The 16,291-nt window shown below is 40.1% G+C and overlaps 1 protein-coding gene across 6 annotated transcripts in view; it reads left to right on the forward strand.

The window, feature by feature from the left end:
• The window catches only part of Unc13c (unc-13 homolog C), a 453,039-nt gene that overhangs the window by 216,386 nt on the left and 220,362 nt on the right, over nt 1-16,291 (forward strand). For all 6 annotated transcript variants that reach the window (XM_075965264.1, XM_075965261.1, XM_075965265.1 and 3 more), the window contains 2 exons: nt 11,424-11,593; nt 15,468-15,583. In XM_075965264.1, coding sequence (XP_075821379.1) covers nt 11,424-11,593; nt 15,468-15,583 — 286 coding nt within the window. The remainder of the gene's footprint in view (nt 1-11,423; nt 11,594-15,467; nt 15,584-16,291) is intronic.

The raw sequence follows: 16,291 nt of genomic DNA on the forward strand, positions 1-16,291 counted from the left end.
AGCCTAGGCGTTTCCTTCTGATGAATCTGTTCTATCATTTGTCCTCCAGATCATGGGGTATACCAGACATCCGTTTAGACTCTCAGCTCCTTTGGACAGGATTGCATTATACTGAGTGAAAATAGCCAAAGAGAAAAGGTCATCCCAGGAAGTACAGGTGTGTGGTCTTCCTGTGGCTGTGAGTTAAGTGATTCAAGTTCCCTGCAGTCAAAGCCAGACAAGCCAGAGGCATATTTGACAATTCTATTTCCTGGAAAATTTACCAGGCTTCCAGGAAATGGGCTCCAAAACGATTTTATGAATAAGTAACTACATAAGCCTAGAAATTGTACCTCTTAGCTATTGAATCCACTGTCTTAATTCCTCTCCTGCTACCACATGCTCAGCAGCCTCAGGGGAAGGAAGAGAATGTATCACCTTTAATCTAATTTTTGCCACTAACTACTCCATCACTGTCAGCTAGAGACTTAAGGAACCGGGGAAAGGAAGATGCCGAAAGCATCCTGGGACAGCACTTTATCTCTGAAGTTGTACTTAGAAACATCTATTCTTACACACACACATACACACAGACACACACACACGTACCTAACTATAACTGAGCAGCTGGCTTTCTTCAGTCTTGCAGGGTTACATATTCAATGTTCTCAGCCAAGTTACCAGAGAGGTGGAGGCAGCATACAGTCAGAGGGAGCATCTGTTAGTCTAGCCCTTGAACCTCTACCCACAGTCTGACCAGCTCTAAAGTGAGTGTCAACCTACTATAACACATACTTGATAAATTTTAAACTTATCGCAAACATGTCTCAGTTGGCAGACTGTGTACTTCATTGATAAACCAAGCACAGCTGGGCCGGCTGTTATACTCCAGAGCTTAAATATGCCCTGGCTTTCCATCTTGTGGTGATGAAAATCTCCAAACTCTGCCTTGTCAATGTCGTCTCCTCTACAAAGTTAACTACATATTAACTACCTGCCACTCCTTCATGCTTTAAAATCACCACAAGTGGAATGGACACATGAGTCATAACAGGACATAAAACTAATTGTTTTTCTGGTTTTAATTCTTTCACTGATTTGTGTATGTGGTAGATAAGTGCATAATAACATATTGATAGTGAGAAGTATAAGATCCAATGTGAAACTCCGCGTCTTCAGAGTAGCTACTCTAAGTGCATGTTTCTCTCACATGTGGTTTCTAGGTTCTGTATAGCTACATAGATACACGTGTATATGACACAAAGAAAGGGGTGAAACTATTTAGGGGGACAAGTGGGAGGGCAAAGAACAAAGAGGAAGGTAGTAAGAGGCAATGGGAGGGCAATGGGCTCACATACATCATATGTGCTTGTATGAAAATGCCTTATATAGCTCTTTATAATAAATGGAGACCAACTCTATAACATTCAAAGTGTTGAACTAGTTAAAAAAAATTGAAGGATAAACTTTAAGGTAAAAGGGCCATCCAAAGAAACCCACCCAGGCTCTGAGACTCGAGTCACTAGAAATGCTTTAGCCCTGAACCCAGCACCAAAGAGATGCCAAAGAAACAGACTTTGTCCCTAGAATCAGAGTCAGTGAAAGAAATTTGTTCCATACCGAAAACTAGAGCCCAAAGGCTTAAAAAGGCCAGTAAAAGAAACACAGTTTGGCTCTGAAATCAGCCATCTCTACCCCTGACCAACTAAACTAACCAATCTCTGAGCATGGAAAAACTAACCAATTCCCCTTCTCCCTGGGAAAACTCTGAGCCTAGGAAGCCCTACATAAGCCCTGTGCCTGTTCAGTTTGCCGCTGCTCTTCTTGCACCCTGGTAGAAGCAGCCACTTTCCTGGATTCTTCCCTCCCAATAAATCTTTTGAGTGAGGTTTGGGTGAAGACATTCTTTCTTTAGAGCAGAGACAGAGCTGAATTGTAACTCTTTCCCTGGGGAAGCCTTTCCTTAACAGATCGGAGTTGTTACAACTTCCCTGGGGAAGTCAGAAGCAGAGCGGAGTTGAGCAGGGCTGTAAGCCTTTGGCTAGGGAAACTTTCCCCTAGCAGGACAGAGTTGTTACACTCTGGAGTGCCACAGCCGAGTTGTAACAAGTTCCCTAGGAAGCCCTTTCCTGGGCAGCAGAGCTGTCACATTGGGGAAACCTTCCCTATAGCAGGGCTGTAAGCTGCTATGCTTACTGTGGTCTGTGCTATTCCCTGGCTCCCGACTGCCAGAGCGCTCTTCCACGCAAGCTATAACACTCAATATTCCCTAGTTCCCAACAGTGATCACTTTTCCATCTGAGCTGTGAACCTTACATAAACTCAGAAAACTTAAGTGTGAAACAGTTGCAAAAGAAGATTAATAAAAGATTAAATAGATCTCAGAAAATAAAAGGTATGCTACAGACCAATGAGAAAAGAAGAGCCAGCTATCAAAATATCTGTGATGTAGCCTGAAAAGCAGAGGGGACTTTGAGAGGAGCCATACATGAGATCTCGGTGAGCACTGTATCTGCTGTAAATCTGAAACCCTTCTCATGTATGAACACAGCAGAGAAACAGAATCACTGAGAAGTGCAGAGACCCTGGCTGTCCTCTGCAGAATCACAAGATTAGAATTTTTTTGTGGTTTCTATAGTTTTCTTGCCACTTAATTTTGAAATAAATTTAAACTTTTGATCAAAACTAAAGCTTAAAAAATCCTACAGGCTCAAAAAAAAAAAAAAACAAAACAAAAACAGAAAAACAACTTTGCTTTCTTTGTCTGGAAATGTCTTTGTCCCAGGGCATAGGATTCTCCAGTTGGGCCTCCCAGGAATTAGGATTCCAAATGTGGATTGCCACACTCAGCCCAGTGATCCCTTCTTTTTTTTTTTAATTGATTTTATTGAGCTCTACATTTTCTCTGCTCCTCTCTTTTTTAAAAATTGATTTTATTGAGCTCTACATTTTTCTTTGCTCCTCTCCCTGCCTCTACCCGCCTCTTCAACCCCCTCTCAAGATCCCCATGCTCCCAGTTTAGCCAGGAGATCTTGGCTTTTTCTACTTCCCATGTAGATTAGATCCATGTATGTCTCTTTTAGGGTCCTCATTGGTGTCTAGGTTCTCTAGGATTGTGATTTGTAGGCTGGTTTATTTTGCTTCATGTCTAAAAGCTACTTACACTTCTGAGTAAGTACATATGATAATTGTCTTTCTGGGTCTGGGTTACCTCATTCAAAATAATGTTTTCTAGATCCATCCATTTGCCTGCATATTTCAAGATGTCATTATTTTTTACTGCTGTATAGTAAGTACTCCATTGTGTAAATGTGCTACATTTTCCTTATCCTGTCTTCTGTCAAGGGACATTTAGGTTGTTTCCAGGTTCTGGCTATGACAAACAATGCTGCTATGAACATAGTTGAGCACGTGTCCTTCTGACACGATTGAGCATCCTTTGGATATATACCCCAATGTGGTATTGCTGGGTCTTGAGGAAGGTTGTTTCCTAATTTTCTGAGAAATTGCCACACTGACATCCAAAGGGCTGTACCAGCTTGCATTCTCACCAGCAATGCAAAGTGTTCCCTTTACCCCACAACTTCTCCAGCATAAGTTGTAATCAGTGGTTTTGATCTTGCCAATCTTCCAGGTATAAAATGGAATATCAGAGTTGTTTTGGTTTGCATTTCTCTGATGACTAAGGATGTTGAGCATTTCCTTAAGTGTTTTTCAGCCATGTTAGATTCGTCTGTTGAGAGTTTTCTGTTTAGGTCTGTACTCCACTTTTTTATTGGACTATTTGTTCTTTTGATGATCAATTTCTTGAGTTCTTTATATATTTTGGAGATCAGACCTCTGTCTGATTTGGGGTTAGTGAAGATCTTTTCCCATTCTGTAGGCTGTTGTTTTGTCTTTTTGACTGTGTCCTTTGCTTTACAGAAGCTTTTCAGTTTCAGGAGGTCCCATTTATTAATTGTTTCTATCAGTGTCTGTGCTATTGGGGTTATATTTAGGAAGTGGTCTCCTGTACCAATGTGTTCAAGTGTACTTCCCACTTTCTCGTCTATGAGGTTCAGTGTGGCTGACTTTATGTTGAGGTCTTTGATCCATTTGGACTTGAGTTTTGTGCATGGTGATAGATATGGATTTATTTTCATTCTTCTACATGTTGATATCCAGTTATGCCAGCACCATCTGTTTCTCATTTTTCTATTTGATATTTTTTGCTTCTTTGTCAAAACTTGGGGGTTCAAAGATGTGTGGATTAATATCCTTGTCTTTGATTCAGTTCCATTGGTCCTCCTGTCTGTTTTTATACCAATATCAGGCTATTTTTAGTAGCTCTGTAGTAGAGTTTGAAGTCAGGGATTGTGATGCCTCCAGAAGTTCCTTTATTGTACAAGATTGTTTTGGCTATTTTGGGTTTTTTGCCCTTCCATATGAAGTTGAGTACTGTATTTTTGAGGTCTGTGAAGAATTTTGCTGGGATTTTGATGGGCATTGCATCGAATATATTGATTGCTTTTGGTAAGATTGCCAATATTTTTGTTTTTTTTTTCTTGTTTTGTTTTTGGGTTTTTTTCCCTTGGTTTTTGTTTGTTTTTTGTTGTTGTTTTGGGTTTTTTTGAGACAGGTTTTTTCTGTAGATTTGTAGCCTGTCCTGGAACTAGTTCTTGTAGACAGGGTTGGCCTCGAACTCACAAAGATCCGCCTGCCTCTGTCTTCTGTGTGCTGGGATTAAAGGCATGTACCACCACTGCCCAGCTAAGATTGCCATTTTTACTATGTTAATTCTACCTACCCAGGAGCATGAGAGATTGTTCCACTTTCTGGTGTCTTCTTTAATTTCTTTCTTCAATGATTTAAAGTTCATGTCATACAAGCCTTCCACTTGTTTGGTTAGAGTTACTCTGAGATATTTTATGATATTTGTGGCTATTGTAAAGGGTGATGTTTCTTTGATTTCTTTTTTGGCCCATTTATCATCTGTGTAAAGGAGGGCTATTCATTATTTTGAGTTTATCTTGTATCCTGCTACATTACTGAAAGTGTTTATGAGCTGTACAAGTTCCTTAGCACATTTTTTGGGGGTCGCTTATGGAAACTATCATATCAACAGTAAATAGTGAGAGTTTACTTCTTCTTTTCTGATGTTTATCCCTTTGATCTCCTTCTGTTGTCTTATTGCTCTAGCTAGGACCTCAAGAACTATATTGAATAGATATGGAGAGAGTGGGCAACCTTGTCTTGTTCCTGATTCAGTGGAATCACTGGGAGTTTCTCTCCATTTAGTTTGATGTTGGCTGTTGGCTTATTGTATATTGCCTTTATTATGTTTAGATATGTTCCTTGTATTCCTTTTCTCTTGAAGACCTTTATCATGAAGGAATATTGTATTTTGTCAAAAACTTTTTTGTCATCTAATGAGATGATCATGTGGTTTTATTTTTCAGTGTGTCTATATGGTGGATTACGGTGACAGATTTTCGTATGTTGAACCATCTCTGCATCTCTGGGATGAAGCTGACTTGATCGTGGTGGATGATGGTTCTGATGTGTTCTTGCATTTGATTTGCCAGTATTTTATTTAGTATTTTTACATCAATGTTTATGAGTGAGATTGGTCTGTAATTCTCTTTCTTAGTAATATCTTTATATGGTTTGGGTATCAGGGTAATTGTACGCTCATAAAAGAGTTTAGCAATGTTCTTTCTGTTTCCATTGTGTAGAACAATTTGAGGGGTATTGGTATTAGTTCTTCTTTGAAAATCTTGTAGAATTCTGAGCTGAAACTATCTGGTCCTGGTAATTTTTTTTTTGATTGGGAGACTTTTGATACCTGTTTCAATTTCTTTAGCAGTTATGGGTCTGTTAATTTGCTTATCTGGTCTTGATTTAATTTTGGTAAGTGATATTTATCCAAAAAGTTGTTCATTTTCTTTAAGTTTTCCAATTTTGTGGAGTACAGGTTTTCAAAATATGACCTGATGATCCTCTGTATTTCCTCCATGTCTATTGTCATGTCCCCCTTTTCATTTCTGATTTTGTTTATTTGGATATTCTCTCTCTGCCTTTTGGTTAGTTTGGATAAAAATTTGTCTATTTCATTGATTCGAAGAACCAACTCTTTGTCTCATTTGTATTGTTTTCGTTGTTTCTATTTTGTTGGTTTCAGCCCCCCTTTGATTATTTCCTGCCATCTAGTTTTTTTGGGTGGGTTTGCTTCTTTTTGTTCTAAAGTTTTCAAATGTTCTGTTAATTCACTAGTGTGGTATTTTTCCAGCTTCTTTATGTAGACATTTGGTGCTATGAACTTTTCTCTTAACACTGCTTTCATTGTGTCCCATAAATTTGGGTATGTTGTGTGGTCATTTAAATTGAATTTTAGGAAATCTTTAATTTCTCTCTTTATTTCTTTTTTGACCTATTGATTATTCAGGTGAGAATTGTTTAATTTCCATGTGCTTGTGGACTTTCTGGAATGAGTGTTGCTGTTAAATTCTAGTTTTAAGCCATGGTGGTCTGATAAGATACATGGGGTTTCTTATTCCAAGTTTTTTGTATCAGTGGAGGTTTGTTTTGTTACTGAGTATGTGGTCAAATTTTTAAAAGGTTCCATGAGGTGCTGAGAAGAAGGTGTATTCTTTTCTGTTTGTATGGAATATTCTATAAATGTCTGTTAGGTCCATTTGAGACATAACCTCTGCTAGTTCCCTTATTTCTCTGCTAATTTTTTGTCTGACTGACCTGACCAGTGGTGAGAGTGAAGTGTTGAAGTCTCCCACTATTAGCATGTGGGGTTTAATGTATGATTTAAACTTTAGAAGAGTTTCTTTGGCATATGAGGTGTCCTTGTATTTGGGGCATAGATTTCAGTATGGAGATTTCCTCTTGATGGATTTTTCTTGTGACTAATATGAAATGTCCTTTTTTTTGTCTCTTTTGATTGATTTTAGTTTGAATTCTATTTTGCTAGATATAAGGAAAACTACACCAGCTTGTTTCTTAAGTCCATTTGATTGGAAAATTTTTCCCTAACCCTTTATTCTGAGGCAATGTGTGTCTTTTAGGTTGAGGTGTGTTTCTTATATGCAGCAGAAGAATGGATTCTGTTTTCGTATCCAGTTGTTAGCTTGTGTCTTTTTATAGGTGAGTTTAGCCCATTTATTTTAAAGGATATTAATGAACAGTGATTGCTATCTCCTGTTAATTTAGTTTTCATTGGTGGTGATATTAATTTGTGCGTTTTTCCCTTCTTTAGGATTTGCTGCTGTGGCGTCATCAATTTTCTGTGTTTTGTGGATGTAGCCAACTTCCTTGGGTTGGCGTTTTCCTTCTGGTACTTTACGTAAGGCTGGGTTTGTGGCTAGGTATTGATTAAATCTGGTTTTGTCATAGAATATCTTGTTTTGTCCTTCTATGGTAATTGAAAGTTTTGCTGGGTATAGTAGTCTAGGCTGGCATCCGTTGTCTCTTATTGTCTGCATAACACTTGACCACGACCTTCTGGCTTTCATTGTATCTATTGAGATACAATAAAACTGATAGGTCTGCCTTTATATATTACTTGGCCTTTTTCCTTTGCAGCTCTTAATATTCTTTCTTTATCCTGTATGTTTAGTATTTTGATTATTATGTGGCTAGGGAACTTTTTTTTGATCCAGTCTATTTGGTGTTCTTTAAGCTTCTTGTATCTTCATAGGCATATCTTTCTTTAGGTTGGAAAAGTTTTCTTCTATGATTTTGTTAAATATATTATCTGTGCGTTTGAGTTGAATTTCTTCTCCTTCTTCTATACCTAGTATTCTTGGGTTTGGTCTTTTTGTGGTGTCCCATAGTTTCTGGATGTTTTGTGCTAATCTTTTGTTAGATTTAATGTTTTCTTTGATGGGTGAGTTTATTTCCTCTATTGTATCTTCAGCACTTGAGATTCTCTCTTCCATCTCTTGTATTCTGCTGTTTATGCTTGCATTTGTGGTTCCTGATCATTTTCTCATGATTTCTGTTTCTATAATTCCCTTGGCTTATGTTTTATTTATTGTCTCTATTTCAGTTTTCAAGTCTTGAATAGTTTCTTTCATATGTTTGATTGCTTTTTCTTGATTTTCTTTAAGGTATTTGTTGATGTCTTCCAATTTCTTATTAGTCTTTTCCTCCATTTCTTTGAGAGAATTTCTCATTTCCTCTTTAAGGGCCTCCAACATTTTCCTGAAGTTATTTTTTAGATTATTTCCTTATGCTTCATTTATATTTTGTTGTTCAAGCCTTGCTGTTGTAGGGTCACTAGATTTTAATGGTGTTATGTTGTTCTTTGTGGTATTGTGTGTGTTCTTACCTTGTCTACCCATCTTTTCCTCTAATTGGTGTAGTTGGGGCTGTCTGTGACTCTGGTGATCAATCTTCCAGGTGCCAGTTGTTCAAAGGCTCAGATTGCTGTTCCTCGTGGTACATTCAGTGCCATGGTTCCAATTACCACATTGGTCATTCCCTGCTTTTGGAAATCACTCAGCACTCCTGGGGTTTGCTCTGCTCCCATGGAGTTTGCTGTTCTCAGGCCTGCTCTGGCCTAGGTTGCTGGCTCAAACCTGTTTCTATAAATGTCCCTGGTCTGGATCCACTCCTGCAGAGGTCTCTGGCTTGGGGTTCACCCTGCAAAGGTCTCTGGCTCTGATCTACAGCCTCAGAGGCTCCAGACTCTGGTGTGCCTGGACTCGCAGAGGACCTGGCTCAGGTCTACTCACTAAGAGGTCCAAGACTCATGCCCAGACCCACAGAGGTCCTAGCTCAGGCTTAGTTCTTCAGAGGTTCCTGACTCAAGCCTGGACCTGCAGGGGTCCTGGCTCAAGTCTACTCCCTCAGTGCTCCCCTGTACCTGCTCCTGTGGAGTTTGTTGTCTTAGGTCTGCTCTGACCTAAGTCGCTGGCTCAGTCCCGTTTCCATAAATATCTCTAGTCTGGAACCACTCCCACTTGTGCAGAGTTCACTGTCTTAGGCTTGTTCCAGCCTAGGTTGATGGCTCTGTCCTGTTTCTGTAGAGTTTGCTGTCCAGACCTGCTACAGCCAAGATTCTTGTTCAGTCTTGCTCCTGTGGAGTTCATCCATCTCAGGCTTGCTGGGGCCCAGGTCGCTGGCTCAGTCTTTTCTCATTATTTCTATAAATACCTGCTAACATGGGTATTATCACCCCCAGTTTGTAGCTAAAAATGTCACACAACTTGAGTCAGATAGGAAGTAGTCAGTTGTCAACCCTGTTAAAACCAATAAACTATTTTCATATGCAATTATCCATTGTGCACCTAAATTAACACATAATTTAATCTATATACTGACATATGTGTAAAAATAAGTAAAATGTTACAGTTGTAAAATAAAGAACAAAAAGCAGGGTTATTATATATTTTAGAAAGTGGGTGTCTCTGAAATCACCACTCCACAACCCACCCTCCTGAAGCATGTCTTCTCAACCTGCTATCTAAGAAATCGCATAATATAGTATGCAAAAGACAACATTTTATGCAAAAGAGTTATGAACTGAGCTGAGCTGTGAATCATTTAATATATGTACACTGTCCTGCTCATGATGGGCATCTTAAACTCTGGTCTAGAAGACCTAGTGATGATCATGCCTCAACGTTTCTAACAATCCCACTGTCCCAGTTATTACTGTAGTATTCTGATCTGAAACCTCCCACATGGACTCAAAATTGTGGGCTACAGTTTGCACACAGGCATGTCATACCCCAATTGTTACTCTTATTTGCACTGTCTGGTTTTGTTTCAAAGACTGATGGGAAGCACATGACGCTTTCAGGAATGGTTAAGGAAATGTGCTCTTTGAACTCATTCTGCAGTCTAGTAGAGACATAGATGCCTTCCTAAATTAGGTGTATGTTTAATTCATTGAATAAAATATTGAAAGAAAATAGTAGATCAATTATATTGAATATATATTCATATATTATATTGAATAAACAATTTTAGCATAGTATAAAGTAAAGTAATATTTTATTTTCTTATACTCTGTTATATGTAAAATTGTCTGTCACTTTATTAGGGACCAGCTACTGCTGTGATTTGTTGCCTAGGTGTAAAATTGGGAGGGAGTAAACTGAAATAGTTTCATTTAGTTTTCAAATGCAAGTTCAGGAATGCCCAGAACTTGCCCATAAACCCCAGGTTAAAGATTCCTACACTGGAGTGGATGGACGCTGAGAGTCAGGGAGCACAGGTTCCCACTACCTCATTTATCAGCCTTAGGGAAAATGGCACACAGCAGGTATCTAGCTCATTCTCAAAAGCAGGCTGGTTAGAGAGAGAAAAACATGGGAGAGACCACCAAATACAGTCAGGGAGACACCCAGAAGCACAGCTTTGGGTAATATTGGGTAGCTGTTGTCAACAAGAGGAGATGGAAGAAATGTGGAAATCAGTGACAGACTAGAACCTACGAGCTGTTCTCAAGTCGCAGGGATTTTCTGCTGACCAAATTTGATTTCACAGTTTCTTCTGTGTACGGGTAGGGTGTATATTGTGTATATTGTGTACATATTGGGTGCTATGGTTTGGCTATGAGGAATGTCACAGCTTGTGCTGGGTGAGGACATGGTTCCCAGCCAGTGGCTCTATTGAGATTCAGTTGGATCATGGGAACACAGGTGACATCAGACTATTAGTGCACACATAGCTAAGGGGCTGTTCTTAGTAGAACACAGGGCCTTGTTGGAAGACTGTCCAGTGGAGTCATGCCTTTAGAGGCTAGATCACTTCTCTCCCCTCCTCCCTATTCCCTTCCATCTCCCTTGTCCCCCTCCCTCCTCTTCCCCACCCTCTCTCCCATGCTCTTCCTATGTTCTCCCTGCCTCTGCTTCCTAGCTACTACTCCTGAGCACTTCTATTCCACATCCTGCACAGAATGATGCTCAGCTTCACCTCAGGCCTGAAGCAATGGGGTCCACCATGGACTGTAATCCAGGAAGCCAGCAGTCAGTTTATCCTTCCTCCTTGTAATTTAGTGTAGGCACTCTGACACAGAGACCAGAACCATACACATCGAGATGATCAGCGTGTAAAATACCTGCCTGTAACTGTGATGTCGTTTCCTACTCTGACCCCTTTTTCAATGTCCTTGCCATGAAATTAGCTTATTGTCCATATGAGGGATTTCTAGAGCATGGGTATGTTGTTCAAGAAAATGTTGCAAATTGCATGTTTGACTCTGCTGTCTCAGGTACAGGCAATAGACTGGAACGGGATATAATTTTGCCTATTTGTTGTTGAGCGAACCACACATTTCTCCCATCTACCTGCAACACCCATAGCTAGGAGGGATCCTGGGGAATCCATTTATAACTCAGTAGATATCTCTTTATTAACTGGTCAAGTTTACAGTCAGCCTCCAACACCATGTGCCCTTCAGAGGAGCAGCCAGCAGTCACTGACCTGTGCACATTTGTTTACAGTGAATGCCATAACTCTACAGATCGAATCAAGGTCCGAGTATGGGATGAAGACGATGACATTAAATCCAGAGTGAAGCAGCACTTCAAGAAGGAGTCGGATGACTTTCTGGGGCAGACAATCGTGGAAGTCAGGACTCTGAGCGGCGAGATGGATGTCTGGTACAACTTAGGTGATTATTTTTATACCTACTTGAAAATGAGTTCAGATTCAAGAGTCTCTGTGACACGGATCCTATTCACCTAGAGTTAAAAGTCAGATGTCTTTGTAGATCATTTTGCCGACCTCCTAGCTGAGTTAGTTTTATTAGCAATGAAGGGCAATTGTAGATGAAATTTTTGTACAATCGAAATACATTGTTAAATCTAAGATGAAAACAAAAAACTTAAAGAATCCACTGAATGTCTTCTCAGAGAAAAGTTTACACCACTTTTGACTTTAGATTCATAATATACAGCTTCAAAGACATTTGTCTAATGTTTGAGAAATCTATGGCTGCTCTGATTTATTCTGCTCACTTATGATAATATAGTTGGGAGGCTAGAGAGATAGATCATCAATTAACAGCATTTTCTGTTCTTCCAGAGGACGCAGGTTTAGTCAGGAGGCTCACAACTACCTGTAACTCTAGCTTGGGGGTGTACTAACTAATTGAAAAGATAGTTTTTTATGTAGTTGGGATTTCTTTCAAATGGTAATATATAAATAGTCTTTCATTAGCAAAGACAAGAAGAATTGATGTGGCTTTAACATGGGTTTCAACTATGAAGGCATCAATAATAAGTTTAGCTGGCATGACGTTTAAGTAAACTTTTATTGTAGAAACAGAAGTATGACAAATTTGACTTCAGCTTTTACTTGAGTAAAAAATAACCTGGGGTCTTTACTGGTGTCCTAATAATAGTATAAATTTATAGTTATCTCAGTTTTCATAAAAGATGGGACCCAAAGATTTTTTAATGACAGCCTAGGAAATGATAAATTAAAATTTTGAGAACCAGCTGGCCATGAACAGAAGCTGACATAGCCCATGGACCACAAAGAATTACCACTTATATTCACAGTGTACTTTACCAACTTACAGAATGATGGTTCTAAAACAAACAAATAAAAATGCTACAAACTTTTAGTAATATAATAGTTGTCAAAAAAAGAAAGTCTCATTGAGTTAATATAATTCTAAATTATATAACAACTTAAGAAACAGGAAATTTAACTTGATCTAAACACAAATGATTCAGCTTTGCTGGGAACTCATTACCAAAAATAGTTGAAGAATCTTAATTAAAGAACATTGGTATTTCTCATTATTGGAATCTGAGCTTGAGACTAAGCTAAACTCCCACATCTTGTTTAAATTATTAAGTAACTTTACATATGAAACCAAGATGTTAAAAGAAGAAAACTTCAGTTCCTCTGCAGTACTCAAAAAAATTCAAAAACCATATTTTAATTAGAGCCTTGCTTTTGCAGATTTTTTTCTATAATAAATTACCATCCTCTGGAACTAAAGAATAGTCAGGACAGAAATTCTTTTATTTTATTGTTTGGGTACTATATGCCTGGTTAAAACCAGTTTGCTATGGAGCTTAGCTATGCCATTTGGTTAAATGGCTGCCCGTCTTCGATGCGAAACTGCCCTTTAAACTGTGAAAGAAACAAGGAGCTGGGATACTGTGTAGAAAGCCTTATCTTCAGCACCTTTAGCTGCCCAGGGGGTACTTTTGTCCCCTTCCTTCCATGTCCTTTGCCTTCTAGGAGGGAAGGGGAAGGGAAAAAGGCAGGAAAGGAAGGAGGAGAAGAGAGAGATGAAATTCGTTTGCATTTCTTAGCAAAATCCCTCATTATGTCCAACCCTTACAAATAATTTACTTTATCCTTCGTGTAAACTCTGTCCTTTCTCATCACTTGGAGTTTACCCTACCACCCAAAGCAATGTTTGCCCCAAAGTCCTGTGTGCTCACACAGAGTCTCCTCTATTTGAGAGATAGCACTAATTCTAAGCTTCCTGGGAGCTCTGGAAAGGGGTGGTTGGTAAGGACATCGCAAGCTCTGTGTTTCACTTACACCTAACTCAAAACTCCATGTATGTTGAGAGTAAAGGGACTCCCAGTCAGGTTTGCTAGGCCAAGATTGTAATTCTATTTTCTCAGAAGACAGAGGCAGGAGGGTCACCAGATCAAGGACTGCCTGGACAATTTTGCAAGAACCTGTCTCAAATTAAGAAGCGAGGAATTGGCTGGAGATACAGCTGAGTGGCAAAACTCTTCCTGTATAAGTATGACACCCTGAGTTCAATTCCTTGTACAACACACACACACACACACACACACACACACACACGAACAAAACACAGGTTGAGTGTGGTATCCTAACAAGTGGGCAAACCCCTGATAATTCTGTACTGCTGAAGAAAGAATTTTCACAATTCATTCCTACAAGATAGCAAGGATGAAAAAGTCAAAAGGAATCCCACACAGAGAAGACAAGCTTCATAATCTTATGTGGCTAAAAAGATGGATAGGTTTCAGAAAACAGCCAATTAAAGAAGTTTTCAGCACTAGCCTCCTGTTGTTCTGTTTAGCTCCTATTTCTTATTGTAAATGGTGACCTCTCCACGCATATCCTTTGGGAAATGGGGACAATCTCACGTTCCCAGTCTATATTCATACTCTAGGAGTTCTGGGACTGTAAGTTTCTTGCAAAGCTTTGATAGGTGTGTGCTGCTCCTCCGGACTCAAATCCACTTATTGAATAAACCGAGAGTATTTTGATCCCATTCGAGTACTTAATATCACATTTACAGATAAACACAGGCTGTAGATAGACAATATGAAAACTGCTTTCATCTTGTTGTTAGCCCGCATTTGGCTCCTCTTTCGTGAAAGATGAAAGAACAAGAGGATGCTGAAGAGGAGTTTTTCAAGTGAGACAGTTTCCTCATGAAATTTTATGTTCCGATTATCTTGCGTGTAATTGCCACACGATGAATTGAATTTCACTGTGTAAGGGCAGGGAAGGGTCCTTTGATCATCTGTCTGAACTCTCTGCAGGCTGTTTAACAGTTACAACCACACAACAGGCAGGCATTGTCTGTGTGGGCATGGTTACTTAGCCACTTATGATATAGGGAACGAGCTATTCCTAAGCTTCTCATTAGTGTGTGTGTGTGTGTGTGTGTGTGTGTGTGTGTGTGTGTGTGTGTGTGAAGAGAGGAGTGCAGATGTGTGTGTGTGTATGCATATGTATGTCTGTGAGTGTATATATGTATATGTGTATGTGTGGTTAATTTCGATTTCATTAATTATATTTGTTTTGAAAGATCTATTTTTATTTTATGTGTATGAGTATTTCATCTGCATATGTATACATAGCATGTACACACCTGGTATCCATGGAGGCAAGAAGAGGGCACTGAATCTCCTGAAACCAGAGTTAAAGATGATTATAAGCTATCATGTGGACACTGGGATTCAGCCTCTCTGCACTGGGATTAAGCCACTGGGGTTGATACTGGGGTTAAGCCTGTTCTCCTCTGCAAGAACAGCAAGCGCTCTTAACCATTGAACCATCCCTCCAGCCCATAAATTTGTTTGAAAACAATTTTACACATGTGTGTAAAACATATAAACCACTTTTACCCACCAGTTATCACCCCTACCAACACGCATTCCCACACACAAATCTCTCTTTCATGTTTACGTCTATTTATTTTGTTTTGTGACCCACTGAGATTAATAGAACCAGTCCATGTGCCCGTGTGCATGGCTCTCTCCTTTGCAGTGTGGGGGGTGGCTCACCAGTGAATATCAAAATAGAGACAGTGCTTCCCCTCTCTCGCACAGTCTCTCAATAGTAGTTCAGAGATAAAAGGTAGGGTCTCATGAGCCCCTCTCCCTTGCTTGACTGATTGCTGATATGGCCAGTCTTGGATAGGCCCAGGGTAGGGTATCTATGGTTGTGGCGAGTTAGTACATTAGGGAACTTGAATTAGAATTATGTTCCTGTTGGAATAACTGACCAAGGACATGTTTGCTTTTCCTCAGAGAAACGGACGGATAAGTCAGCAGTGTCTGGGGCCATCCGACTGAAAATCAACGTGGAAATAAAGGGAGAGGAGAAGGTGGCGCCATACCACATACAATACACTTGTTTACACGAGGTAACTAGGAAAATATTCAAAGTGGAACTTAGGCCGGGCAGTGGTGGCACACGCCTTTAATCCCAGCCCTCGGGAGGCAGAGGCAGGTGGATCTCTGTGAGTTCGAGGCCAGCCTGGTCTATAAGAGCTAGTTCCAGGACAGGAACCAAAAAGCTACGGAGAAACCCTGTCTCGAAAAAAAAAAAACCCAAAACAAAGTGGAACTTAGTGAGGTCATGCTTGCTATGAGTCACAAAACAAACCCTGGCTTTTGAAAAGTCATGGAATCGGGTTTCTGGAGCTCTTCCTGGAGTTCAGACTGCCTGTGGTAGCTGGGGCTGTGCTGAGCTTGTGGTAATTCATGTTGTACTGAGCCTGTGGTAGTCCAGGCTGTGCTGGACCTTTAGTAACAGGGGCTGCGCTGAGCCTGTGGTAGCCGGGGCCGTGCTGAGTCTGTGGTAGTCGGGGCTGTGCTAGGCCAGTGGTAGCCCAGGCTGTGCTGAGCCTGTGGTAGCCGGGGCAGTGCTGACTTAAGCCTGTGGTAGAAGGCGGTGCATTGAGGTGTAACAACCTGGTAAAAAGCCGGCCCTTTAGTGGGACTTCACAAGGAGCCCTCCAGGCAGGTAGCATAGAGCCCACTTACCAATTGCTGTTCCGTTCTTGGTGTGCATGTACTGACCAGTTGCCCTGGGCCACTGCAAGCTCTGGAAAGGTAACAAGTGTCACTGA

This window comes from Microtus pennsylvanicus, chromosome 3 (assembly GCF_037038515.1).
Source record: "Microtus pennsylvanicus isolate mMicPen1 chromosome 3, mMicPen1.hap1, whole genome shotgun sequence".
NCBI classification, from domain to species: Eukaryota; Metazoa; Chordata; class Mammalia; order Rodentia; family Cricetidae; genus Microtus; species Microtus pennsylvanicus.